This window comes from Trematomus bernacchii, unplaced genomic scaffold, assembly GCF_902827165.1.
Source record: "Trematomus bernacchii unplaced genomic scaffold, fTreBer1.1, whole genome shotgun sequence".
Taxonomy (NCBI): Eukaryota; Metazoa; Chordata; class Actinopteri; order Perciformes; family Nototheniidae; genus Trematomus; species Trematomus bernacchii.
The window spans coordinates 710,858-738,501 of NW_022987577.1; the positions used below are offsets into that span (position 1 = coordinate 710,858).

The window sequence follows — 27,644 nt, forward strand, 5'->3', positions numbered from 1 at the left end:
AGGAACCCGTTTTCGCCAGACAACGCAAGACGGCCGATATCGGCCTGGTGTGTAGGGGCCTTTAAACCCAGGACAGGAAGTGATCTCCTCCTACAGAGGACACAGAGACACTGAGGAGACACCTGACACTATCCATAACCCAAACCCAGCGTAGAGAGGTTCAGTGGATGTGGTTCTGAAGGTGTGGAGGTGGGTCAGTGTGTCAGAGGAGACTCTGTAGAAGGAGAGAGAGCCAACATGACGATCCAGATACACTGCTACTCTATGAGAGGGGGAGGAGGAGGAGGAGGAGGAGGAGGAGGAGGATATGCTTGTTTCTCTCTTATTGTGCCAGACAGAGTAACCTGTATCAGAGCAGTACAGGCTCCAGGACTGATCATTCCTTCCAAACACACAGTCCTCTCTGAATCCTTTCCTGCTGATTCCTCTGTAAGTCACTGATATATGAACCCCTCCTCTCCTCTCGACCTCCCAGTAACAGCGATCAGTCAGAGCTTCTCTGCACATCAGCTGAAGACAGTCAAACCTATCTGGATGATCAGGATATGGCTGCTTCTCTCTCACCCATGTCACCGTCCTGTAGTCCTCAGACAGTTTGAGTTCTCTGTTCACTGTGTTTGAGTCCAGGGTGAGTTCACAGGAATCTGATGAGAGACACAGACAGCAGTTTATCATCAGACTCACCTGAAGGCTTTACTCTCTGTTAGTGATCCTTTCTATAAAGTTGAAAGATGTCAGTCATGTTTTAATGAATAAATACCACCTCCATCATCTCTGTCTTTAGAGAGAAGCTGACTGATCCACACTTACACTTCCTCACACCTGGTTTGAACCTCTGCCATCCACCATGGTCCAGCCTGGAGGAAGAAACACAGTCAGGATGATGTTCTATCCAACATGAGTCCTAGCTGCTGGTACCTCGTGGAACAGAGTTTACTTTCTTAGCCTGTTAAGCACCAAGCCTGTTTTTCATGTTTCAGGCTCGAAAATGACATGCCCAAAACAAATGACTACAACCTAACTTCTAAAAGGGTTATATGAATAATTTCTTTTATCAAAGCAAGGTTACATCTGTGAGTTGGATGTAGAAGTGTCAGAATCAATATAAATGTTTTTTATTTTAAAGAAAATTCAGATTTTACATAGTAAAAAACTATAAATTATAGTGTCCGTCCAAAAATTATTTTTTACAGATAGTGAAAACTACCCTTGGATGATGGGTTAGTAGACTAAAAGCTTTAGGAATCCAAAGTACAACATATAATAAGTACCCTGTATCAAGATTGATGCAAAACAAGTGACATTTGACCTTTTTAGAGAGGTTTAGCTAAAACCACCCCACCTCTGAGGTGATTTGGGTGAAAAAGTTTTTTTTTTCATATCTCTGGCCCCCCTTGCTCGATTTTGATGGTTGACACCTCTTTCTGACCGTTAGAGCCAATAGAATCGAAGGGGGAGGCTCCCACACACAGACGTTGTGAAGAGAAAAGGTGGGGGCTGTGCGCATGTAAATGTAGGGCAGAGTGGAGCTGCATTCTAGCAATGGCATTTGGAAACAAAAAAGCAGTTTTATTGCTTATGGATTATCAGAAATCATTTCAAAGAGGACACAGACACATAGGATGAACCTATGGATTAACTGCAGCATCGTTTTTTTATCGTTTTAATGCCATTGAAGACCACTTTTGACCAAGGTAAGCCATGTTAGCGTTTCTAGCTACTTAGCTCCACATGTTATGATGTATGCTTTCATTTATAGCGTCGCAAATGTTTATCACTGAGTGTTGAGGTTTTTTACACAGATTCAGTGTCTCCAGGACACCAAAAACGAGTGGTTGGCTGTGCATCTAGGATAAGTAATAAGGGAGTTATTGTGAGTTTAAGTGCCGTTTTAGGTTACATTTTTTCGCTCGTGGCTAATTCAGAGGCTGAGTGCTAGCATTGTGGGGTTTTTTTGGAAACATTTTTTTAAAAGATCAGTTAGCTGAGTTTCTTCCCGTTACATGGATATAAAACATTCATAGTTTTATTAAATATTAAGATTCCTTAGACGTTGTTTCCTGCAAATGACGCGTTTATCCGCCCGGTACCGGGGGGCCGTGAGTAACAGGTTAAGGATCTCTGCTCACTGGGCACGCGCAGCGCAGCGCAGCAGGAGAAAAGATGAGACGAGCGCAGTCAATTATATTAAAAGTGATTCAAAGTTTATTTTAAAAAGATAAAAATACCATCCACACGGTCGGGAAACCCAGTAGACGGTATAGAACATTAACCAATGGTGTTTTGGTGAGTCAAACCGTTTCATAGAAAAGTTTTGTAAGAGTGAATAATGTTAGCTTCATTGTTTAGTGTTATGCTACAGACAAAATTCTTATTATTCCATCCAATTATTTTGTCCGTCTTCTCCTCCCACATTCAACATCGCAGAAACTCCGTTCAAACATCAAAACGTTCAGCTCGGTCGGGAATCGCAGGCTATTACTTTTATCATTGATAACTTTCATAATTCCAGAGATACATCCCATAATTCATCACATTTTTAACATTTGAACTTTAACATTGCGCAGCTCGTTAAGTTAGAGTGCGTGATGTCACAGCTAGAGGGTAGGAAATCTTGAAATTTTCCTTCATATTTTTTTTTAAAACTGCCATAATTCCCAAACCCTACATTCCTGAGACATAAGTTTTCATGAGAAACGTAGGAAAACATCTCGTAGCTGGAAAAATGACAAATAATTAAGCAAAATAATTAAACAAAATGCCTCTTGAGGGCATGAAGTGACAAAAACGTTCAACATGTCTCCATTAAAGCCCATTGTAATTTCAGGCAGATATTTCCTCACAGCAGCAGCCGCACACCTTTCTTAACCTGTTACGCACCATCCGCCCGGTACCGGGCGGATAAACGCGTCATTTGCAGGAAACAACGTCTAAGGAATCTTAATATTTAATAAAACTATGAATGTTTTATATCCATGTAACGGGAAGAAACTCAGCTAACTGATCTTTTTAATTTTTTTTTCCAAAAAAAACCCACAATGCTAGCACTCAGCCTCTGAATTATCCACGAGCGAAAAAATGTAACCTAAAACGGCACTTAAACTCACAATAACTCCCTTATTACTTATCCTAGATGCACAGCCAACCACTCGTTTTTGGTGTCCTGGAGACACTGAATCTAGTGGTGCCCACCTCAACACTCAGTGATAAAGATTTGCGACGCTATAAACGAAAGCGTACATCATAACATGTGGAGCTAAGTAGCTAGAAACGCTAACATGGCTTACCTTGGTCAAAAGTGGTCTTCAATGGCATTAAAACGATAAAAAAACGATGCTGCAGTTAATCCATAGGTTCATCCAATGTGTCTGTGTCCTCTTTGAAATGATTTCTGATAATCCATAAGCAATAAAACTGCTTTTTTGTTTCCAAATGCCAGAGCTAGAATGTAGCTCCACTCTGCTTTACATTTACATGCACACAGCCCCCACCTTTTCTCTTCACAATGTGTGTGTGTGTGAGCCTCCCCTTTCGATTCTATTGGCTCTAACGGTCAGAAAGAGGTGTCAACCATCAAAATCGAGCAAGGGGGGCCAGAGATATGGAAAAAAAAACATTTTCACCCAAATCACCTCAGAGGTGGGGTGGTTTTGGCTAAATCTCTCTAAAAAGGTAAAATGTCACTTGTTTTGCATCAATCTTGATACAGGGTACTTATTATATGTTGTACTTTGGATTCCTAAAGCTTTTAGTCTACTAACCCATCATCCAAGGGTAGTTTTCACTATCTGTAAAAAATAATTTTTGGACAGACACTATAATTTACAGTTTTTTACTATGTAAAATCTGAATTTTCTTTAAAATAAAAAACATTTATATTGATTCTGACACTTCTACATCCAACTCACAGATGTAACCTTGCTTCGATAAAAGAAATTATTCATATAACCCTTTTAGAAGTTAGGTTGTAGTCATTTGTTTTGGGCATGTCATTTTCGAGCCTGAAACATGAAAAACAGGCTTGGTGCTTAACAGGTTAAACTGCCAAAAAGGCCACATTATTAACCCGAAAGTACACAAAAATTACACTTCAGATACTCAACTTCCTTGACATGCTTCACGTTTTGAAATTTCACAGATATCTGTTATCGTTCTTCCACAAAACGTTAACATGTAAGAGGTTCATCTCTCATTCAGAACAATGCAAACCTTTGATCTTTTCATAGCTCGTTAGCTCAACAGTCAGTTCTAACTGTTCATTTCATACTCACACACACACACTCTCTCTCTCTCTCTCACAAACTCTCTCTCTCTCTCTCTCTCTCTGTTCAAAAAGTGCTCAAAATTCACATGTGTGCTAACAGTCCAGCCGTGAAGACATCTACGAGACAGTTTTGAGATTTCTTCAAATGCCGTTGCCATGGCAACACAATGCTCGCCATGAAGCACGATGTCGCTGTAAGTCCAATGGACACGGTCCGATCATCCCCCAATCTTCACTTGTATATCACCGGTCCATGCCTCAACAGCTCTACGCCAAATCTGAGATCTCACCATATGCCGTTTCCATGGAAACGCATCCCTCGCCATAAAAGACGATGTCGCTATAATTCCTATGAAAATGTTCAAAAACTGTTAAAACTTCACATGTGTGCTAACAGTCCAGCCGTGAAGACATCTACGGGACAGTTTTGAGATTTCTTCAAATGCCGTTGCCATGGCGACAGACCACTCGCCATGAAGCACGATGTCGCTGTAAGTCCAATGGACACGGTCCGATCGTCCCCCAATCTTCCCTTGTATATCACCGGTCCATGCCTCAACAGCTCTACACCAAATCTGAGATCTCACCATATGCCGTTTCCATGGAAACGCATCCCTCGCCATAAAAGACGATGTCGCTATAACTCCTATGAAAATGTTCAAAAAGTGCTCAAACTTCACATGTGTGCTAACAGTCCAGCCGTGAAGACATCTACGGGACAGCTTTGAGATTTCTTCAAATGCCGTTGGCATGGCGACAGATCATTCACCATCAAGTTAGTTCAAAGGTTTGCAGTTCAAATATTCTGCTGCTTTTCCAAGCCTTTTTACTTTCTTTTCTTCTCTCATCACACATTCAAGCCCCCAGTGTTCATGTATCATTTCAATCTAAATTCTTCACTTTCTTCTTACACATTACATTTCAGCATAAAGCATTCCCACTAGCAATTTCTTCAGGAATTGCATTCTCTAGTTAGCATTTCATGTTGTTGTGCTGTAAGGGAAGCTATGAACATGGCTTGCAAAGTCATGTATTTGTTATTTTGTTTGGCTGAAACTATGTGGCTTTAATGTGTGTTTTAAAAGGGGAAATATGTGTTATTTTGTGTGAACAGGATAAATGAAACATTTAGAGGAGAGTAAAGCGCATTTCGTGGCATCTGCAGGCAGTGGCAAGTACTTCCGGCATCTGCCACAGAGGCCACTACTCTGTGGCATCTGTGGCAAGTACTTCCGGCATATGCCACAGATGCCACAACTTGCCGAGGCATCTGCCGCTGCTGAACGGGAGTTGCCACAAGATGCCAGAGTAAGAGAAGGTTTACGGTAGCTGCCACTCGCCTTCCGTGGCAAATGCTGCTATTTAAACCCGTATTTATCGTGTAAAATGTCGCTGTTTAGGCATGACTTTATAGAACTGATCTGTACACAGGACTGATGGTCCGATCTCTATTTTTCAAAAAGATTAAACATTATAATTTCTATTAGATTTTACTTGGAGAACGTGGTTTGTTAAAATAAAAAAACGTGCCATTTTTATGATAATACTCAAGATATATTATAAGTAAATAAAGACAACTTATTGACATTAAGATCTATCATTGTTGACCAGAGGTGGGAAATAGGCTAACTAAGTAGGCTATATACTCAAGTACTGTACTAGTGATTTAGAAATAGCCTACTTGTGCTTTAGTTGAGTATGTAAATGGTATGTTACTTAGTACTTCTACCCCACTACAATTCAGAGGTAAATTGTGTACTTTTACTCCCCTACATTTATTTAATAGCCTATATTTACTACAGATTCTGATTAATGATGAGAAATATAATCAAGTCTTAAATCAGACTTTAGTTACTCCTGGAGTAAATTCATAAGCTACCCTGCAGTATACAAAGTCATTCAAACTAGCTGCACCTTTACCAGCTTTGAGAACACTTTAATGATCACTAATTATAATGAAAACATGTAATATGTACTTTAAGTATATTTTTATGCTAATCATTTTGTGCTTTTACTTGAGTAACATTTTAATGCAGGACTTTTGCTTGTAACAGAGTATTCCTACATTTAGGTAGGCTACTTCTACTTTTACTTAACACTAGAACCGCCAGGGGTCGCTGTATAGCCTACCTAAAACCGCCAACGGGTAAAATGTACCCGCTATTAGAATGCATTGATTTTCAAGGTACAATGTTATTTTATTTATCATACTAGAACACAATGAGTGTTGCCACTACTCGCCGTGACATGTGCCATGGCATTTGCAGGCAGTGGCAAGTACTTCCGGCATCTGCCACAGAGGCCACAACTTGCCGAGGCATCTGCCGCTGCTGAACGGGAGTTGCCACAAGATGCCAGAGTAAGAGAAGGTTTACGGCAGAGATGGAGTACTCGAGTCCTGGACTCGGACTCGAGTGTCGATTTTTGGGACTCGTGACTCGACTCGGACTCGCGCACTGATTGACGCGACTCGGACTTGGACTCGTGAATTCTCGCTCACGATGACTTGGACTCGGACTCGGACTCGTGAATTCTGGCGTACGATGACTTGGGCTCGGACTCATGAATTTTTCCCCCCACGATGACTCGGACTCGACTTGTACATTGACGCTCCGACTTGGACTCGGACTCGAGCAAGTTTTCTCTGGAGTCTGATGTCCTCTATCCCTGCGTGTGCACCTGCGAGGCGAGTTCACGTACTGGGCCCCGCTATTCCAGTCTAAAGATGTCTAGAGACACACCCCGCATCGTGCTGTATGCTTTCACACATTCTGCTTCCACATTGGAAAAGAGCAGCGCAAAATGCTCTATGTGGAAACAATATTGAAGAGAAGGCTCCGTAACACATTACTCTAAACATCGAGTTCAGACATATAGGCTGTCTTGAACACTATCATCAGAGTAACGTGATCTAATCAATACATAAAGATTCAGCCGATAACACGAAAGCACATGGCTACTTAGCATGCAGAATGACGTCATTTTGCATGCTAAGTAGCCATGTGCTTTCTGGGGCTCAATCTTTATCAGTAAACCGATTTAACCGGTAAAAGTTCCTTCAAAATAAGAGTCCCGATCTTATTACTATCAAAATAAAAGTGCAAAACGAAAACTTTACCATAGGAAAATATTGGCATACAAATATAATCACTTCTCTAAAGGTAACTCATTTTAAATATAGTTAGACATATTATAGGTAATTTACAATAATAATAATAATAATATTAATATTAGTAATACGCTTTATATTTGTATAGTACTATTACAAGAATTGTAGCCAAACTGGCTTCACAGCAGTTCAATAGACAGATTAGTATAACATGACAGGATAAAAGCAATGTAGAGGAGCAGCTACATTTCAACACATATATCCACGAAGATTAATACATGAAGACTTGTGACTCGGACTTGACTTGGACTCTTCTTAGGTGACTCAGACTTGGACTCGGACTCGAACACAGGTAATGATGACTCGGACTCGACTCGGACGCTCCTTGGGTGACTCGGACTTGGACTCGGACTCGAAGAGTGGTGACTCGAGAGTTACTTGGACTCGTGAATTGGTGACTTGACTACAACACTGGTTTACGGTAGCTGCCACTCGCCTTCCGTGGCAAATGCTCACATACCAGAAGAGGTAAGGTATTTACAAAACACCCAAAAAAGATTAACTCAACAAATCTATTATGTGAATTTTGGCAACCTTTATATATATAAAAGCAGTGTGTGTGCTTTGTAGGCAAAGATACAGGAAGATGTTATAGTTAGATTTGCAGTGATTTTATTTCTTAAATTCACTAAAAGATCATGGTATATTTGCTGGTATTCACAATAAAAATGGTAGGGAACTACTATTCATTTATATTCAAATGCAACACACAACAACAACAACAACAACATTTCTAAGGTTATAATGTTATTGAATGTAAAGCAAGCCTTTTCAATTATACGTCAATCTCGATTATCAATCTCTGGTTATAGTTGATGCAAAGGTTTGTTTGAATTATTCAATGAAATTAGAAGTTGAGGTAAATCTGGCCATTTACTAGCATTACGTTTTACATTTTTAAGCATTAGTTAAAGTAAAAACGTATTTTATTCTTGCAGGAAAACATCTTAATATGAAGGCTGCTGCTGTTTGGTGCCAAAACACCGTTTTTGAGAAGGGACTAAAGTTGCCCGCTTTCCTGTCCATGGATAAGGACAACCAAGCTGAAACCCTACAAGCACTGCAAAGCTGGCAAGGGGAGACGGATGAGGATGACTCACCATACGAGCTCTTCACCTTTGCATTTGAGCAAAGAAAGGACTACGAAACGTTCTGTCAAGAACTACTTACACTCAAGCATTACAAATTGTTCGCCAGTTTCGAAACCCAATAAAAGGGTTGGATAAAAAAACATGAATTGTGTCTTGCTTTTTTACTATACTGTCATGATTGTCTTAACGGAATAACATGGTTTGTTTAGATTCACTGATATCAATATCAAATAAGAATCATCTGAAGCATTTAAATAAATTAAATTGTGTAAAATATTTAACAACAAAACAGATACAATGACATTAATCTGTTTATTAACAACGAAAATAATACAAATTAAGTACATATGCCTACATTTAAAATAACACATTTATACATGTGTACAATCAAATATAACTGTCCTTTGCCTCATTTATAAAGTATAAATCTTAGCATCTCACTAGCAGTGGCAACTGCAATCAGTTACAGCTGCTAAGTCTGTAGCCAAGTCTAATAACATCAGTGTACACGTTGCTGTGTCAATACGGATATTTATTTGTTAATTATTTGTCTTTACTAGTAATAATACACCTGGTTTATCGTAGCAAGCAGTAGGCCCACCCATAACGCCGCGGCTGGTCAGAACTATCCAAACTGAAGCGCTGTTGATCACTTGCGTCCGTTAAAGAGTAGAGTGGACTCAGCCGTCAATGAGGGTGTAAAAACTCAATTAAATATAATTTAAATAACTGTGTCATAAATGAGAGGAAGAACATGACATTTGAGATATTAGAGACACCTTCAGTCTGTCTGTCCATACCTGAGTGTCTCCAGTGTCCAGAGTGGATCCTCACGTCCAGCAGACAGCAGCTTCTCTCCTGCGTCTCCTGGATGATTGTAGCTCAGGTCCAGCTCTCTCAGATGGGAGGGGTTGGAGCTCAGAGCTGAAGCCAGAGAAACACAGCCTTCCTCTGTAACCATACAGCCTGAGAGACTGGAACCAGGGAATAGAGTAAACTCAGTGTTTTGATTATGTCAGCATGAAGATACAGATGTTGACCAACTTTATTAACATGAACCTGAAGCTGGATGAGCAGGTTTTAAATTAAAACTATTTAATAAATCCTGACCTGAGAGTCTCCAGTTCACAGTGTGGACTCTCCAGTCCTGAAGACAGCAGCTTCACTCCTGAATCCTGCAGGTCGTTGTTACTCAGGTCCAGCTCTCTCAGACTAGAGGACTGGGAGCTGAGGACTGAGGACAGAGCTTCACAGCTTCTCTCTGACAGGTTACAGCCACTCAGTCTGGGGAAGGATTAGCAATGAACACAATTTATTTTATTTATTATTTTTGAAACTGATCAATGTTGTTTGTATCTCCACTTACAGAGCTTTCCTGGAGGCTTTGACCACTGGCAGCAGCCTCAGAAGAGCCTTCTCTGAAGCAGAGTATTTCTGCAGGTCAAACACTTCCAGATCTTCTTTTGATGAAAGTAAGATGAAGACCAGAGCTGACCACTGAGCAGGAGACAGTTTATCTGTGGAGAGACTTCCTGAACTTAGGTACTGTTGGATCTGCTCCTCTAGAGAACGATCATTCAGTTCATTGAGACAGTGGAACAGGTTGATGCTTCTCTCCAGAGATGGGTTCTTTCTTATCTTCTTCTTGATGTACTCAACTGGTTTCTGGTTGATCTCTGAGCTACTTCCTGTTTCTGTCAGCAGGCCATGTAGGAGTTTCTGATTGGTCTGCAGTGAAAGACCCAGGAGGAAGCGCAGGAACAAGTCCAGGTGTCCGTTTGGACTCTGTAAGGCCTTGTCCACAGCACTCCGGTAGAGATGTTTAGGTTCTCGTCTGAAGACTGTAGACCACCAGGAGGCCAGCAAGTTGACTCCAGAGTTGATGAAGGTCAGATGGACATGAAGAGCAGCCAGAAACTCCTGAACGCTCAGATGGACGAAGCAGAACACCGTGTCCTTGTACTGTCCTCTCACCTCTCCAAAGACCTGTGTGAACACTCCTGAGTACACTGAGGCTTCTGTGATATCGATGCCACAGTCTGTCAGGTCGGACTCATAGAAGATCAGGTTGCCTTTCTGCAGCTGCTCAAAAGCCAGTTTTCCAAGAGACTCCATCATCTTCCTGCTCTCTGGACTCCAGTGGGAATGTCTCTCACTTTTTCCATGATACTTGACGTTCTTCACTTTGGACTGAAACACCAGGAAGTGGATGTACATCTCAGTCACCTCTCCTCCCTCTCTGGTTTTCAACACTTTCTCCAGAACTGAAGCAGAGATCCAGCAGAAGACTGGGATGTGGCACATGATATGGAGGCTTCGTGAGGTCTTGATGTGGAAGATTATGGTGTCGGCCTGCTCCTGATCTCTGAATCTCTTCCTGAAGTACTCCTCCTTCTGTGAGTCAGTGAACCCTAGGACCTCTGTCACCATGTCCACACACTCAGGAGGGATCTGATTGGCTGCTGCAGGTCGTGTGGTTATCCAGAGGCGAGCAGAGGGAAGCAGCTTCCCCCTGATGAGGTTTGTCAGCAGCACATCCACTGAGGTGGACTCTGTGACATCAGTCAGGATCTTAGTGTTGTGGAAGTCCAGAGGAAGTCGACACTCATCCAGACCGTCAAAGATGAACACAACCGTGAACTGATCAAACCTGCAGATTCCTGCGTCTCTGGTTTCAGAGAAGAAGTGATGAATAAGTTCCACCAAGCTGTAATTTTTCTTCAGCCTATTCAGCTCTCTGAAAGGTAATGGAAATGTGAACTGGATCTCCTGGTTGGCTTTGCCTTCAGCCCAGTCCAGAGTGAACTTCTGTGTTAAGACTGTTTTCCCGATGCCAGCCACTCCCTTTGTCATCACTCTGATTGGTGCATCTCTTCCAGGTGAGGCTTTAAAGAGGTCTTCTTGTCTGATGGTTGTTTCTGGTCCGTCTGGTTTCCTGGGTGCTGTTTCAATCTGTCTGACCTCATGCTCTTCAGCTGTAGTTTTTCCCATGGTGATGTGGATCTCCGTGTAGATTTCATTTAGAGGTCTTGAATTACCCGTTTCTAGGATTTTCTCAATTTTTTTCTTCAGGTTGAATTTGAGGTTCCCTTGGCACTGAGTGAGAATCTCTGAATGAACAAAAGATAAATCTCTCAATTGAGACAATGATACTTTCCACATAAAATAACTATCACAAGTTTGGTTCCTAATTTTAAACATTTCTGACAACACAGTAGAATATTTTTCTTGGATCAAGACGCTGTATCTTGTTGCTTTCCAAAAATGTGTCCTTGAAAAAAAATACACAAAGCAGATAGCAACACCTATAAAAACGTAAGCATAGACATTTAAAAAAAGGGCCTACTGTATCGACATTTTAAAAGTGTATTTAAAGAAAAAGCCCTAACAAAACAGCAGGGCTCTATTTCAGTATTAACTAAAGAAAAAAAGACAACAACAGCTGACATCAAATCTTTGCTGAGCCTAAAGATAATTATAAATAAATAACATAGTGAAAATAAATGTATTGCAATGCTCAAAACAGCAGCATCCAACAGTCTCTAATCCTTGGATATTACATGTCACTGCATGCATGCACGGAGCACCAGTAGCGCGGAGATCATCATATAATTCTGTCTTGTATTACTTATAGGGATCGACCGATATGGCTTTTTCAAGGCCGATACCGATTATTAGTAATCAAGGAGACCGATAACCGATATTTGGAACCGATATACATTTGCAGTAAAATCAGAAAATCTTGGTGTCAAAATGTAGAATAACAGAATTTCTATGAAATGCCTTTTTATGTTTAATGAACTTTTCAACATCTTAAAACTGGTTTCCTCTCTGTGACCCTGTCCCTGAGTAAAGTAAATGAAGTAAAAATAAAATAAAAACTACTAAAACTTGTTCTGAACTTCTGATATTTGAGTCTCACTCATTTAGTAGTCCCAATTCAGCAGCACCAGATTGTGGTGCAGAAAGCAGAGTTGCTGCGAGGCTGCACTAGCAGCCGTCACAGTCCCAGTCGTCCCAGCGCGTCACAGTTTCTCCGCTGCGAGACGCTAACCGCCCCCCCCCCTGATCATAAAATCGTGGTGTTTTTGCAACTTCGGCATAGGGGATTGGGATGTTTATTGAATTTCGGCTTTCAACTGATTTACCTTCGAAACACCGCTCACTGCTGCTGCTTGCCTCTGTCTGTGTTCTTCGCACCTGCCTGTAATCTGAGAAGGTTCCGCCTCTCTGGCTGGCTGCAGCCCGGAAAATCTTCAGTGTTGATTGACACTTCAGTAATAGCCTATCAGATAGCGCTGTGGGCGGGACATTGCTCGTGAACAGTGGTGACTGCAGCCAGAGAAACGGCCGCATCAGAGCCAAAGTCGTATCGGCAATTTGATTTAAAAAAAACTGATACCGATAATCTGTAAAATGCGGAATATCGGCCAGGCCGATGATCGGACGACCCCTAATTACTTAACCCTAACCCAGAACTAAACATGGAGAAGCAGCGTTCAGTTATTATGCTCCAAATATCTGGAACAAACTACCAGAAATCTGCCAGTCCACTGCAACTCTGACTACTTTTAAATCCAGGCTGAAGACTTTTCTTTTTGCTGCTGCTTTTAATTGAACTATTCACATCTTAAACTGCACTGTAACTTTTATCCATGTATTTTTTCTTTTAATGTTTATTTTATTATCCTCCCACACCAACACCGGATCCGTCCCCAGCAGAGAGGTGACGGTTGTTTGAAGTTTTGTATACCATGTTCCTCTCCTTCAGCTACAACCCAACTGGCATTGATTAGACCCTTAGACCCAGTGGTGTGTAGACCCCGGTGCCTGGCTGCAGGATGAGGCTCCGGTCTGCCTGATAGGGTTGCTTTTTTGCTAAGTAGCTGATCTAAAACGTGACCCTGCCAGAAACTATTGACCCTGACCACTGAGCTTTCAGGGCCATGGGGGTACCTAATCCCTGACACCATATACAGGTGGTGTTTCTCTGTGTGGTATATCAGGAGGACACATCCAATTCATGTTATCATTGTGATTTATCTGACCTCAAGTTCCCTGTTTGTAACACTCCTTAATAACTAATGACTTACCTGTCGGTTCTGATGTGATTTCTGATAATTTCTCCTCCAGAAGATTCTGATTCATCTCCTTCAAAACTTTTCTGGTCACTTTAATAGTGTTAATGCCGTAGTTCAGAAACATATGGTCCACAGTTCGCGTCCGACATGCATCCTCTAGTCGACTTTTTGGGATTCCTTCGAATCCTAGGACCTCCAGCTGCAGGTGCCTCTTGAAACCCTCAAATTCGTGTTTCAACAAATCTTCTAAAGTTCTGAAGAGGATCTTTTTCAGTGACGCCATATTTTCTCCCTGCAGAGATCCAAAAGATACCGACAGAAAATATTACATAATCTTACATCTGAAATAACATGGGTTCATGCAAAAATAATACTTTGTTAGTTTTTCAGCAACAATACTGCTTGGTTATTTTAAGGCAAATAAACTACTACTCCAGGTCCATGTCCAGGTCCAGGTCCAGGTTCAGGTCCATGTCCAGGTCCGGGTCCAGGTCCAGCAGAATGAGGTGTTTGCTCTGGACTGGAACACAACACACAGAGCTTTGAGTGAATAATGAGTGCTGAGCTGTGACATGGAGAAGAGTCATGGACAGTTGGAGATCTCACCTCTGAGCTTTAGTCTGGCTGTCATGTTCCCCACACAGATAGGGGGGGTCTCCCTCCTCTCTGTCCTCACACTGATCCATAGCAGAGCTTCCACCTTCACACAAACACAACAACATGCTCATCACAACAAGAACATCACAGGACACATTAATGCCCCTCCTCTCAGATGTCCCACAGCCTCAGGCCCACACAGAAACTCAGTTTGTTGACCCCTAAATATGTTTTTGTGATCGTATTAGGCGCATTCACACCGCAGTACTTTTCCCACAAAGGTTCATGAGAACTCTTTAGTTCTTCCGGCCGGAAGTCCCCGGAGTTGGGGGGATAATAAAATGGCGGCTTCACAAAACTTTTTGGGAGTTTTACGGGTCATGGTTTGCATTCCGCCCAGCCAATCAGACATAGGAACCTTTTTCTCCCACGAAAGTACCTGCTCTCTTGCAGGGACGGAAAAGGGGGTAAAAAAGGTTCTGATGAACTCATTTTAGTTCCGGCTCTTTTTGGTGTGAACGCGACATTTCTGAACTATATCGGAACTAAAGTGGGAAAAGTACTACGGTGTGAACGCGGCTATTGACTACTGCAATTCTCTGCTTGCAGGCGTTCCCACAAAAACCACTCAGAGACTGCAATATGTACAAAACTGTGCCGCCCGGATACTCACAAAAACACGCAAATCAAAGCAAATCACCCCCATCCTTCACTCACTCCACTGGCTCCCTGTAACACACCGGATCAACTACAAAGTCCTCATAATGGTCTTCAACGCCATCAACCACACTAGCCCCACCTACCTACAGGAACTGCTAACCAGACAACATTCACACACCTCACGCACACTCAGGTCAGCCAGCTCCAATCTCCTGGCTGTTCCGCGGATAAAACTGGCCAGCGTGGGAGACCGTGCTTTCTCCTCCCTGGGTCCACGTCTGTGGAATCAACTTCCAGAGAACATACGGACCTCTGCATCACTCTAAGTTTTTAAAGGAGAGGTATCATGGCCATTTCCACTGATCATAATTCCATTGTTGAGGTATACTAAAATAGATTTATACTGTGCATTTTTCCAAACTCACATTGGTTTCTCATACAGCATCTCTGTAAACTACGTGTATTCACTGAATTTCACTCTCTGCCTTTAACGGCTCGTTGTAGCTCCAATAGCTCCAGCCCCCACCCTTCCTGTGAGCACAGTGTGCTCTGATTGGTCGGGACGTTGTGAATCGCGCTGAGCTCCGTGGAGGTGTTGTTTCCTTGTTTAGGATACATAGCGAAACACAGCCAAATTCATCCTGAGCACACACAAACTCACATCCGAAGTAAAAACAATAAGTGTGGCTTGATATTGAGTAAGAAAAAGGTTGATAAACGCTGTGAGAATGGGTCTGCAGAGAGAATGGGTCTGCAGAGAGAATTTCGCCACGATCCCAACTGTCTGTTATCAGCCTGCAGCCAGGGAGGAGAAATCAGCTGAGCTGCCTGCTCCCTGCACACAGATGTGTGTGTGAGGAAGTCCGTGGATCGGTCAATTTGGACCAATCAGCGGGGGCTTAACGTAACGGCTCCGCGGACGTAACGTAACGGCTCCACGGATTGGTCCATTTCGTTCCTGGCCATTCCTACGTCACGATACCCAGGAAGTAAACAATGGACAATGACGTATCTCCAACGAGGCGTGTTGGGGAGGCTGTGTTAGAGTTTTACTCGCTACAGGGTGTACTTTGAGGGTTTTGACTCTGCACACCGTTTACATGCATAAAAACCTTCATAACACACAAGGGGACGGGTAATAACCGGAAAAGCATGATACCTCTCCTTTAAGAAAAGCCTCAAGACCCACCTGTTCCGCACCGCATTTTACTTACTGTCCTTTAATTTATTTATTTTATTTTAACCTTTTATGCTCTTATCTTTTTTTTCTTTTTTTTTATATTACCATATTTTATTCAATATGCTCCTTAGATATCTTTTTATTTGTTTTATTGTTTTCTCTTTTTAGCTTTGTGAAGCACCTTGAGATGATGTTGCCGGTGGGCATGTCTGACGCTCGACCAACAACCAATCACATGAATCTCCCGCCCCAGACACACAAGCAGCGGTTTGATTGGCTAGAGCTTGTACTGGCATATGATTCGATTGGCTGACGCTTCCATCAAAGCTTCAAAAGTAGAACATTGCTCTACTTTTTAAGCGAGCAACGCGAGCTACGCTTTGCTCCCACAATGCAGTTCGGCGAAGCGTGACGTCACCCCATTCAAAGTGAATGGGCAGAAGCGTTGAAGCTTCAACGCACGCCGTCGTGGGTAGGAGCCACACATGCATACACTTCACAGCGGGCGGAACTTGTCATAAAGTCCGCGAAAATAAAGCCCACCCATTTATAGAGGGTTATAGAGGGAAGATATGATTGGTCAATTGTACTGTCATTTGACATTACTCTCTCATTGAGTTACTATAGCGGGCCCTCTGTGAATGTACAGAGGGACCACCAAGCTCTCCCGTCTTCACATAACTCGCAGAGACGGCATTTAACCCTTCACATTCCAACAGAAACTGAACAGGCAGATTCAAAGGATTTATTTCTTTGGAAATGTTATTTTAAATACAATTAAATCAAGTTATTTTGGTAAAACTAATGAAAACTAGAAAATGCATTTCCTGCAGAAAATGCATGCGAATGTTGTAAACTGTAAACTGTGAATGAATTTAGCTGAAAATGCAGAAAAAGCTGAATATGTTATTAGCTGAATGGTAGCTGCTTTTAGCTACAAAAATGCAGAAAAAGCTTAATATTTAAAAGAAAAGGTTTAAAAAAACATGTATAGCCTTGATGTCCTGAAATAGCTGAATAATGTAATAGTTGAATGGTTTCTGCAGCTGAAAATAGGCTGAAGGAGTTAAATATCAGATGTAAGTAGTAGTGAATGAATTTGTATTAAGATGAGAAAAGAAAGTAAAAAGGCTTGGGAAAGCAGCAGAATATTTGAACTACAAACTTTTGAACTAACTTGATGGTGAATTATCTGTCGCCCTTTTTTATCTCAAAAAGTGTAAAAGATATCAAAAATAAAAATCTATTTTGAATAGCTGAAGGTCTTGTGATCATTTGAAAGTATGTGGAAGGAGTAGCATTTGGCGCAAAGTGTAGGAAAAGAGGATTTGAAGGCATCTCCCATTGACTTCCATGTTAAAAAAAGAGTTTAAAAAGCTGAATATTTAAGTATAAAATATTTAAAAAAATGTGAAGGTTTCCCTTCTCCCCCAAAAACGTTTTAAACTTGCCATAATTCCCAAACCCTACACTCCTCAGACATATTTTTTCATGAAAAACGTAGGAAAAACCTCTCCTAGGTTGGAAAATAAAAAATAATTAAACAAAATGCCTCTTGAGGGCATGAAGAGACAAAAAGTCCACCTAGCTTCGTTGACATAAGTCAAAAAATTATAGAAATGACAAACTGCTCATTTCCGAGGACTCGCGCGCGTCTGCTTGACGCAGGGACGACCGGCTATGAGGTGTGATTTGTGCCAAAGAACAGATAACTAAGCTAACTGAGCGGAGAACTGACGTGTCAACGTGCGCCAACGCCTCCATCAATTTTGAATGGGTTTACGTAGAATACAGGCGACGTCACGACGATGTCAGACGTCACGGCGACGTACCATAAGTACGCGCTCACGTGGCGGCGGCGTAGCTTAGAAAGCACTATCTTAGATATGCGTGTTGATAACGTACGTGTGGATATGCGCGTGAATAACGTACGTGTGGATAAGCGCGTGAATAACGTACGTCTCGCCTCCGTTAGCATTGTATAGCATTATCCTATATTATATTTTTCGAATGATTCCGCTCCTACAGTAGTTTGGAGAGTGTTATAGGTACACTTTCTCATCGGCACAGTATTGGTATCAGAAGAGAGGGGAATAATAATTAATAATCATTAGTATGAGAATATTTGCTGGTGTTGTACTCGAGACCGGTCTCCAGACCACTTTCTAACGGTATTGGTCTCGGAATCGACTGCATTTGGTTTCGTATTGTCTCTGTATCGGACCTATAGGACTCGAGATTTTATGTCAAGACCGGTTAAGACCACGGCTGTGGCTGGGGATGTGATGAGGGTCGGGAACCGAAATCCGGTTCCGATTTGGAACAAATAACAATTGTCCGGTATGGGGATTAATAAGAGTTGTGTCTAGCAGCTCTCTCTCTCTCTCTCTCTCTCTCTCTCTGCTCGGGAACAGCTGATTGCTGCACGGCGATCAGCTGTCCCTCCCTCCCTCAAGGTGTGTGTGGGTGTGTCTGTGTCTGTGTGTCTCATTCAGGCACGCCGGATTCATTTTAGAAGTGGGGGGGCCAAAAAAGTGCGTGTGTCTGGCCCAATCCCAAACCACACCCTACACCCTACCCCTACACACTCCCCCTCCGTGACGGAGTGAACTCCGTGGAGTGACACATGAGGCTCCCTCCTGTCAGATGGAGGGAGTAAATACAGCGGCAAGCTTTGGGACAAACTCCCCTCTCTCCGGCAGAAACAGGAAATGCCGTAACTGTATCAACGGTATCAAATCAGCATCTCTTTGACAAAAAATGTAAATTAATAACTCAAATAAAACTCCAAACATCTCTAATTGTGTTACTTTTTTGTAAAGCTCTTTTAGTTTTAAACCTGATGTTTATAAGTTTCTTAGTTTTTGCAACAGTCTGTAAATATACACAACTTTATAATAAAATGCACACATTTACCTTTTTCTAGACTAAACACAGGTAGATCCTCAGTTAAAAAAATATGAGGTTATCATGAGGTTGTTAACATCGCAGTTTATCAGTGGATGTTTGCTGGAAGCACAATAACTGCATGTTTTGCATTGCTTTTACATTTCAGTTAATATAGTGGTGAGAGACTCCCGATACATTAGATTTATAAGTTCATGAATTGTCTCATGATGCATATTTCCCGGTGAGCATGAAGCTCTTCAGAGTGGGGTTTTTCTCAGCTACGAGTTCTTTTGGAAATTGCTCTCCTTATCCGCACGCATCTGATTGCTAGGCCCTGTCGGGTTAGAAACTGCAGACAGCGCAGTTGCTCCATCATTCCATCTCTTCTTTTTTCCTGCTCAATACGCTGTTGTTTGACAAGCTGTATGTTGACTGGTGTTTGACTGAAGAAAGCGCACTTTTTTTTAATACACTCTCTGTGGAAATGAGACTTTTCGTGGCTGTCCAGGAGGCTTGGGCACTTTTTCCAGTTATTAACTCTGATATTAACAAAGCTATCATCTCCACATTTTGAGAAAGTTACAAGCCGTTTGACAGCAAATCTGCATATTTCACAGAAGGCCCGTTTAGTGGTTTTGCAAAGAATTAACCACTCTCTGTTTTTGTACCATTCTGCGTTGAAGTACCTTTCTCTTTGCCCAAATAATCTGGCGGTCAGTTAGCTGCAGCTTTACCCGTCTCAATGTCCCGACAACAAACCTCCATGCAGTCGGAACCATGTTTCGGTTCAACGGCGGCGGCGGCGGCGGTTTTGACAGTCTCTGCGGCCGCAGAGCTGCTGCTTTTGGGTTCATCTGGCTTCGCTGGTTCTATGATTGATGAAGGTCCAGGCTCCGGAGACGTGGATGTCAGGGATATGACCTTCCAGTTGTTAATTTAAGTTTAGATTGACTGTATAGTTTTCTTCTGCGCTGGTTCTTCTGACGTGTTTGCAAGTGTATATATTCTTTCTATCTAGGTTAACGGCGGACACACACAGAACAACATAACAAATAAAGTAAACAACGTAACAAATAAACAAATCTAAGCTTTTTTATTGGTTGTAATTTACATGGATACATTTGAATGGTGTGACAATGTCCTATTTGATTGGGTTAAAATGCACATATTTTTCCTGTTATGTCTGCCTGCTTTATTTTACCTAATGCAAAGTGACATGCTCCATCGAAATCAGTCGCATTGACCCGAAGACACATTTTGAGTTGTATACACTGTTGGAAAGAGGAGATTCATAGCTTTCTAATGATATCAGGATTGTTGTTGTAGGCTACTCCAAATATTAAGCAAAATATATCACATTATATAATGACTGTTACAGAGTCATCATTTTGAGAAAAAGGCCTTTAAAGTTTCCTCTTCTCTGGATCGATCTGATTGATTATTAGCGGAGCAAATGATCAAAATAGTACGAAGGGCAGATAGGGGAAGCCCGCGAGTGTGTGTGTATACGTGTGTGTGTTTGTGTATTTTTGCGTTTGTATGTATTGTGTTTGTTTCCCGGGGAAAACACTCACGAGAAACACCGGCTGCTGTTATGCCTGCAGTGACGTAAAGTTACTCCGTTGCTTGTAATTATGCCGTTACAAGCTTCAAAGTTGTATTTATCATCTGAATTTGCCAAAACAAGTTTAATATTCTGAAAGCCAAGACTTTGTTTATTTGAAATCAGATAAAAACAAACTGTAACGGACCCTGCCGTGTTATCTATGATTACTATACGCCTTACATTCATAATTTCAGCAGAGGGAGGGGGGCTGCGCTGTGGAACAGCAGAGTGGCGAGTGAGAGCTTTACAAGCTTCAAAAATGCCTGTAGCTAATGAGATTGAATATAACAATCAAACATAACAAAATATACACAGCTATATCAGATCGCGTTTTAGATGCGACTTTAGAGTAGAGGGGAATTATTGAAACGGGATTTGTACAGTGTTCCACGGCATCCGCCGCTGCGAAAATGTGGGGCAGGGCTGAAAAGCGGGGGGGCCAATGGCCCCCTGGCCCCCCCGCTTCCGGCGCCCTTGACCCTGAGGTCTTCTTTCAACATGTTCCTCTTCCTACTATGTCAGAGGAACAAAACATTAAATTGAGCGCAGATGTTTCAACATCCGAAATAATTATGGCCATTAAATCAATGCAAAACAACAAATCACCCGGCCCAGACGGATTCACTACTGAATTTTATAAAAAGTTTTCCCCTCAACTAGCACCAATTCTTCAGACAATGTTTAAAGAAGCACTCTCTTCCGGCTCCCTTCCTATGACTTTACGACAAGCCTCTCCCTTCTTGTGAAAAAAGACAGACACCCATTGTTGTGCTCCTCATATCGCCCTATTTCCCTACTGAATGTAGATTTTAAAGTGCTGTCTAAGGTCCTGGCCAAACGTCTGGAAAATGTGATTCCAGATATTATATCTCCTGATCAGACAGGATTTATCCAGAACCGACATTCGTATTCAAATTTGAGAAAACTATTTAATATTGTCCACTCGGCCCGGTCACCAGACCCAGAGGTAGTAATATCACCTTTGACCGGGTCGAATGGAGATACCTATTCATTGCCCTCCAAAAATGTGGCTTTAAAAAAGAATTCATTGCGTGGATTAGACTTCTCTACTACTTTCCCCTGGCTGCTATAATCTCTAATAACACTCGGTCTAATTACTTCCCCCTTGGAAGAGGTACAAGACAGGGATGCCCGCTTTCCCCACTTCTTTTTGCGCTAGCAATTGAGCCTTTGGCAACAAAACTCCGTTTATGTAAGGATTTAAAAGGCATTGATCGGGCAGGACAAAAGTTGAAGGTGTCCCTTTACGCGGATGACCTGCTTTTATATGTATCCAAGCCTGCCTCATCGCTTCCCTATATCCTGGATATCCTCGATCAATTTGGGAAAGTCTCGGGTTATAAATTAAATTTACAAAAGAGCGAACTTTTCCCTTTAAACTCTTCAGCCGATGCACTCCCCCCTTTCCCCTTTAAAAGGGCTCAAGATGGCTTCAAATATTTAGGAATTGAGGTCACTCGCTCTCTCCTTACTACTTTCACTAAAAACTTTACCACTCTTCTCAATAAGTGTAAACAAGATATGAACCGCTGGGCCTCCTTACCATTATCTCCAACAGGGCGCGTCAATCTCGTTAAAATGATAATGTTACCAAAGTTTTTATATCTTTTTCAAAACATCCCCGTCTTTATTAAGAAATCATTTTTTAAGACTCTTGATAAATGTATTATTTCTTTCCTATGGGGGAATAAACCTAGTCGGATCAGTAAAGCTCATATGCAAAGGCCAAAACGATCAGGAGGTCTCGCTCTACATAATTTCCTTTTCTACTATTGGGCATGCAACATTCAGAAGTTGATGCACTGGTTTGAAAACAAACCGATGTCAGAAAAAGCGGACTGGGTGAAATTAGAGTTTTCTTCATATCAACACCACCTGGGCTCAGTGGTCTGCACAGGTTTACCCCTTCTCAACACTAATTTGAAGTCGAGTGTAATAGTAAGTAATTCAATAAGAATATGGGCTCAGTTTAGGAGGCACTTTGGACTACAGGGTGCTTCTGTTCTCTCCCCCATTAAGTCAAACCACATGTTTACCCCATCCTGTACAGACCCGGCTTTTACTGTTTGGTTTAATAATGGGATTAAATCAATTTATAATCTTTACATTGAAGACACATTTGCATCTTTCTCTCAATTATCTGAACTGTATAGCCTACCTAAAAATCACTTCTTTCGTTACCTACAAATTAGGAGCTTTGTATGTAAGACATTCAGCTCTTTTCCAAATAAGCCCATAAAGTCACATATTGACCATATCCTCGAACTGAAGTCAGACCGTAGAGGACTGATTTCACTGATTTCTGATCTCATTGGTAATGTCAATCCGCACCCTATTGAACATTTAAGAGCTGCTTGGGAATCTGATCTGGGAAGAACTTTGACGGATGACCAGTGGGAATCAGTCCTGGACCGGGTGCACACATCTTCCTCTTCTGCTAAACACAGCCTGATACAACTGAAAGTGGTACACAGAGCTCATTTAACTAACGCTAGATTGGCTAAAATGTATCCAGAGGTTGAACCGTCTTGTCCTCGATGCAGAAGCCAGCCAGCAGACCTAATACACATGTTTTGGGTATGTCCCAGCCTCTTTACTTTCTGGAGATGTATTTTTAAATCTTTTAGTGAAATGTTTAAAACTCGTATTGAGCCTGACCCGCTCTGTGCCCTTTTTGGTTTGGCACCAAAGGTGACCTGTGCATCCCTACCAAACAGTGCTCAGGTAGTTATAGCCTTTTCTACACTTCTTGCGAGACGTTTGATTCTTCTAAAATGGAAGCAACATTCCCCTCCATCCTTTTCTCAGTGGGTCAAAGATGTTATGTACTTCTTACAGCTAGAGAAAATTAAGTTCTTACTCAGGGGCTCCTCTAACACCTTTATTAGAACATGGAAACCCTTTCTGGACTTCTATGACTCCTTACAAGATCCACTTGATAAAGAATAAGGTTGGATTGAGCGGTGAGCAGTGAGCAGTTGACTCATCTTTTTTTTATTTTTTTTATTTTTTATTTCTATTCCATTATCATTATTATTATTTTCTTTCTTTGTGTTTATCTCTGTGTTTTCTTTTTCTTTTCTTTTTTTTTCTCCTCCTTTGCCCCCCTTGAACTAATGTCATTATGAAAATACTGTATTTTACTGTTAAAGGGCTCTGTATCCTGTAACTCAATGGGTTAATGGGTGGTGGGTGGTGGGTGGGAGAGTGGTGGGATTGAAATGAAGATTTTGATTTGTCAGCATGTGTGTATATATCTTTACTGAATTTGTATCACTTGCTTTTGTTAAAAAACTGAGAAAATCAATAAAAATATTTACCATAAAAAGTAAAGCTGATGATGGATTACTGTGGTGGAGTTAAAATAACAATAGCCTATTTCTCTTTGAAATGTGATGGAGTAAAAGGATAGTAACTGTGATTATTCATGTTAAGTACCCAACAAGTGACTAAAACGCATAATACTTGAAGGAAAGGTGTAAAATGTTTCCATAAATACCAATATCACACACTTCAACACAGACTATAACACCCCTTGTTGTTAAATACCAACCATGTGTGTATAAATATATATATATATTTATATATATATATATATATTTATATATATATATATATATATGCCGCTAAAACTGTGTAATATACCAGCAGTGGCGACTGGTCATTAGGGGCAGGTGGGGCACAGCCCCACCTAGTGTCAGCAGAAAGTATTACACATAATGATTACAAAAAATGCAAAGAGATGTAAAAAAAGAAATAAAAAAAAATATGAAATATATTTTAAGGTCATGTTTAATCATCTGATTCGTCTGTGCATTGCTGTTTTAGTCTGTGTTCTTCTAATTAGTGTCTACAGTGCCGTTTTGAGCCATGTGGGACAAAACCTGATTCTGCCCCTCCCTCTCACTGTCAAAGTGAACGGTGACTGTAAAAACTACACTGCGCATGCTCAGAGTATTTTTCAATGGAATGTGTGTGGCAAAAAAAAAAAGACCATAGGGGCACAGAGGTGCCATCCCCACCATACGTCATCTCACATAATTCAGAACTGATTGGCTGTAAATATGTCACGTGTGCAGTGCTGCGAAACGTCACGTGTAGTGTGAAGAGAAGACGAGAGAGCAGCATATAGCTAACATCACCAGCGATTAAAAATAAGTAAAAAACGTAAAGAAAATGAATGAAGTTGACCATTTACTGGAGCACACATTTGAGACACTTAGTCTCGGAGAGAAACTGGAGGTAAAGCGCCTCGGTGCCCACCATCCACCGGATTTCCAAATGGTCCAGACTGCGGGCAAAGTGAACCGCGGGTTTAATGCTGAGTGGTTTGCTAAAAAGAAATGGCTAACGGCGAGCATCCAGAAGAATTCCCTCTTTTGCTTTCCTTGCCTGCTTTTTGGTGAAGATCAAGGTACTTGGTCGAGGACAGGTTACAAGGACTTAAAGCATCTTTCGGAGAGGACAATGAAGCATGAGAGCAGCAACAGTCACTTGGAAAATGCCGTAAAATTGGGATTACTGGGAAGGGTGAATGTTGCAGCTCAGATTGACAGCGCCTACAGACGCGGCATTGATGATCATAATAGGAAGGTGGAAGAAAACAGGTACGTGTTGGGTCGGATCATCACCTGTATTAAACTGTGTGGGAAATGTGAGACAGCACTGCGGGGCCACGACGAGTCGGCGGACTCGCCGCTTTTCTTTTCAAGTGAGCCTTCAGCTTTGGTAAGTTCATTTATGTCATATATTTTGTTGATCTTCTGTGTTTTGCCTCTGCTGGATCGATTGATATTGTGACCTCGGTGATGAGTGTCTGTGTTTTCCTTATATTTACAGTCTATGGTGTTTTAATGCTAAAGCATTAATGGTTGTTGTTGTTGTTGTTGTTAAGAATTGCTTTGTGATGTGCCCTTTACTTATGTATTAGGTGCATTACAATATGACATCCCCACGCTGTGTACCGTACATTTACGTACACAGTGTACGTAAATGTATGCGCTGACAGTGTTGCTCCGTGTGGTCTTCAGTATGTCATTTGACACTCCCCCCCCCCTCTCCCCCCTCTCCCCCCCTCTCTCTCTCTCTCCTCCCCTCTCTCTCTCCTCCCCCCACCTCTCTCTGTCCCCCTCTCTCTCTCTCTCCTCCCCCTTCTCTCTGTCCCCCCCCCCCTCTCTCTCTCTCCCCCCACCTCTCTCTGCCCCCCCAGTTTTGTACACATAGAAACACCACTGTATACCAGGCTGCTAAATCCTCCAAACTGTTACAGGATGTGTATTTTGTAAAATGTGTAACTTTTTTTATTATAATTTCTGGTTTTTAATCTTTAATACTTTTTTTATGCATACTTTAAGTAACATTAGGCTGTCTTTGGCTCTTTTCTGCTGTAACAATGTAAATGTATTCTGATTCTGATCTAATTGATATGTTTTTGTCACAGTTTGTTTCCCTATATTGCGACACTATATTTCTCCTTTTTTTACAGACATCCCCAACCATAGTGGAATGCTGTTGAAAAGGATTGCATTGATCCGTGCATCAATACCTTCACCCAGCTTTGAGGCCTCCAATGAATGAAATCATCTTGTGGCTGGGAAAAATGTGAACAAATAAATCTCACAAAGAGTGACTTTCTGGTGTAATCATTATAATATCAAAGACAAGCACTTTTAGTAACAATATATAAAATCATTCAGCAGCAGAGGTTGGGGTGAAAACAGCATTTCTCATCACATCTCCTCTTCATCCCATCTCCTCATCAAATCCAGATCTTCAGCATCATCACCAGTGTCTAGACCCCGGGGGGTTCCCTATATGCTCACGGCTGCATTTCCCCTTTAGATATACGATTTCAGGATCGGGGTCTAATCGCCAAAGACTTAACATTTATCATATGGCATGTGTCAATAAATGTTCTTTAAACAAAATGAAGTCTCTCCTGATTGAACTGTCTGGACCCCATCCTCAACTTTTTTTCAAACCATAACATGCCTTCAGAGGGCTTTCCTGTTGATCATGTTTGGTGGATTTTTTAATAGAATCATTGTAATCAATATTATATTACCTTTTAATCTATATAAATTGTATTAAAAATTGTTGTCACTATTTTTTTCACCTAGTTCTACTATGCCAGCCATCAGAGGTATACATTTTGTAACATCTCTTTTAGGTTTCATTTCTTATTTTTGTGAATTTCTATACAAAATGCTGATTTCTACCTGAAATGCTTATGTATTTTTAATTACATTTTCGTAGAGCTTTGACTTTTTCAGCTGAATAAATATTATAACTCTAGATGGTTTTGTTCAGCATTGCCAGCTTCACTGTTGAGCTTTATGTTGTGCCCAGCATTCTCCTGTGCTCTGAAATCAAAACGTGTTGTGCCTTCATGCAAAGGTTGTAAACTCTGGCTTATCCCTGCGTGGTATTATAGTAATAGCAAACAGCAACGTTCAACTACTTTAATGGTATATTGCAGAGGGAAATAACCCTCAGAATAACGTTATTAGCACATTTTTACAACTTGAGGGACGAATGTTTTTAATAAGGGCTATACAAGTGTTCATACTGGGTAGTTTATTTAGTTTAAAAAAAATTATCCAACGATTTACAGACCACTCTTTCCCCATGTAAGTCAATGGGAAAAAGTGTTTCCGGGCCTGGAAGCGTAGTACCGCCGTTTGGCCACCACGAATATTTTCATCTGAGTCCGGCGCACTTCCTGGGGGCTTGGGCCGAACACATATGGTACTGACACCGGCCGCCCCCCCCGACAGGCGCACGAACGCGAGGGCCCGCTCATCACTGCGCGCACTTCTGCGACCGCAGTTTTAATTCTCTTTGCTTTTTAATGACTGTTTTTAAATGCTATTTTAAATCCACTGCACTATTTCTTAATGCTCTTATTGTCTTTCATTTTTGTAACAGACTCCTGTGGGAGGATTCTCACCTGCTGAGCTCTCTTCAGGTCCACAGAAACACTGCTGATCTCGTCCTCCTCAGTCCTGGTTCTGCCTGTCGTTATCTTTGCTTTTTACTCAACACTGACTGTTATTTCCACCCTCAGCTGCAGAGAGAACGGGGTGT

General features: G+C 41.5%; 1 protein-coding gene across 2 annotated transcripts; it reads right to left on the bottom strand.

The window, feature by feature from the left end:
- Window positions 1-27,644, bottom strand: LOC117479842 (NLR family CARD domain-containing protein 3-like). 2 transcript variants are annotated; one of them, XM_034126940.1, is made up of 9 exons: window positions 27,508-27,644; window positions 14,212-14,305; window positions 14,038-14,125; window positions 13,618-13,897; window positions 9,891-11,634; window positions 9,635-9,808; window positions 9,325-9,498; window positions 811-857; window positions 1-644 (listed from the first exon to the last, which is right to left on the bottom strand). In XM_034126940.1, the coding sequence occupies exons 2-9, from the start codon at window positions 14,289-14,291 to the stop codon at window positions 91-93; spliced, it is 3,141 nt and encodes a 1,046-aa protein (XP_033982831.1). In that variant the 5' UTR covers window positions 14,292-14,305; window positions 27,508-27,644; the 3' UTR covers window positions 1-90. The 2 variants fall into 2 exon arrangements, with proteins under 2 accessions (XP_033982831.1, XP_033982830.1); XM_034126939.1 differs by having other exon boundaries at window positions 14,035-14,125.

Excerpts from the sequence above, each read along its gene's own strand:
- LOC117479842 (XM_034126939.1), bottom strand. The coding sequence starts at position 14,291 with ATGGATCAGTGTGAGGACAGAGAGGAGGGAGACCCCCCCTATCTGTGT. Across the intron at positions 13,898-14,034 it reads CTGGACATGGACCTGGAGTA|GGAGAAAATATGGCGTCACT; the intron begins GTAGTTTATTTG and ends GGATCTCTGCAG. Across the intron at positions 645-810 it reads CAAACCAGGTGTGAGGAAGT|ATTCCTGTGAACTCACCCTG; the intron begins GTAAGTGTGGAT and ends GTCTCTCATCAG.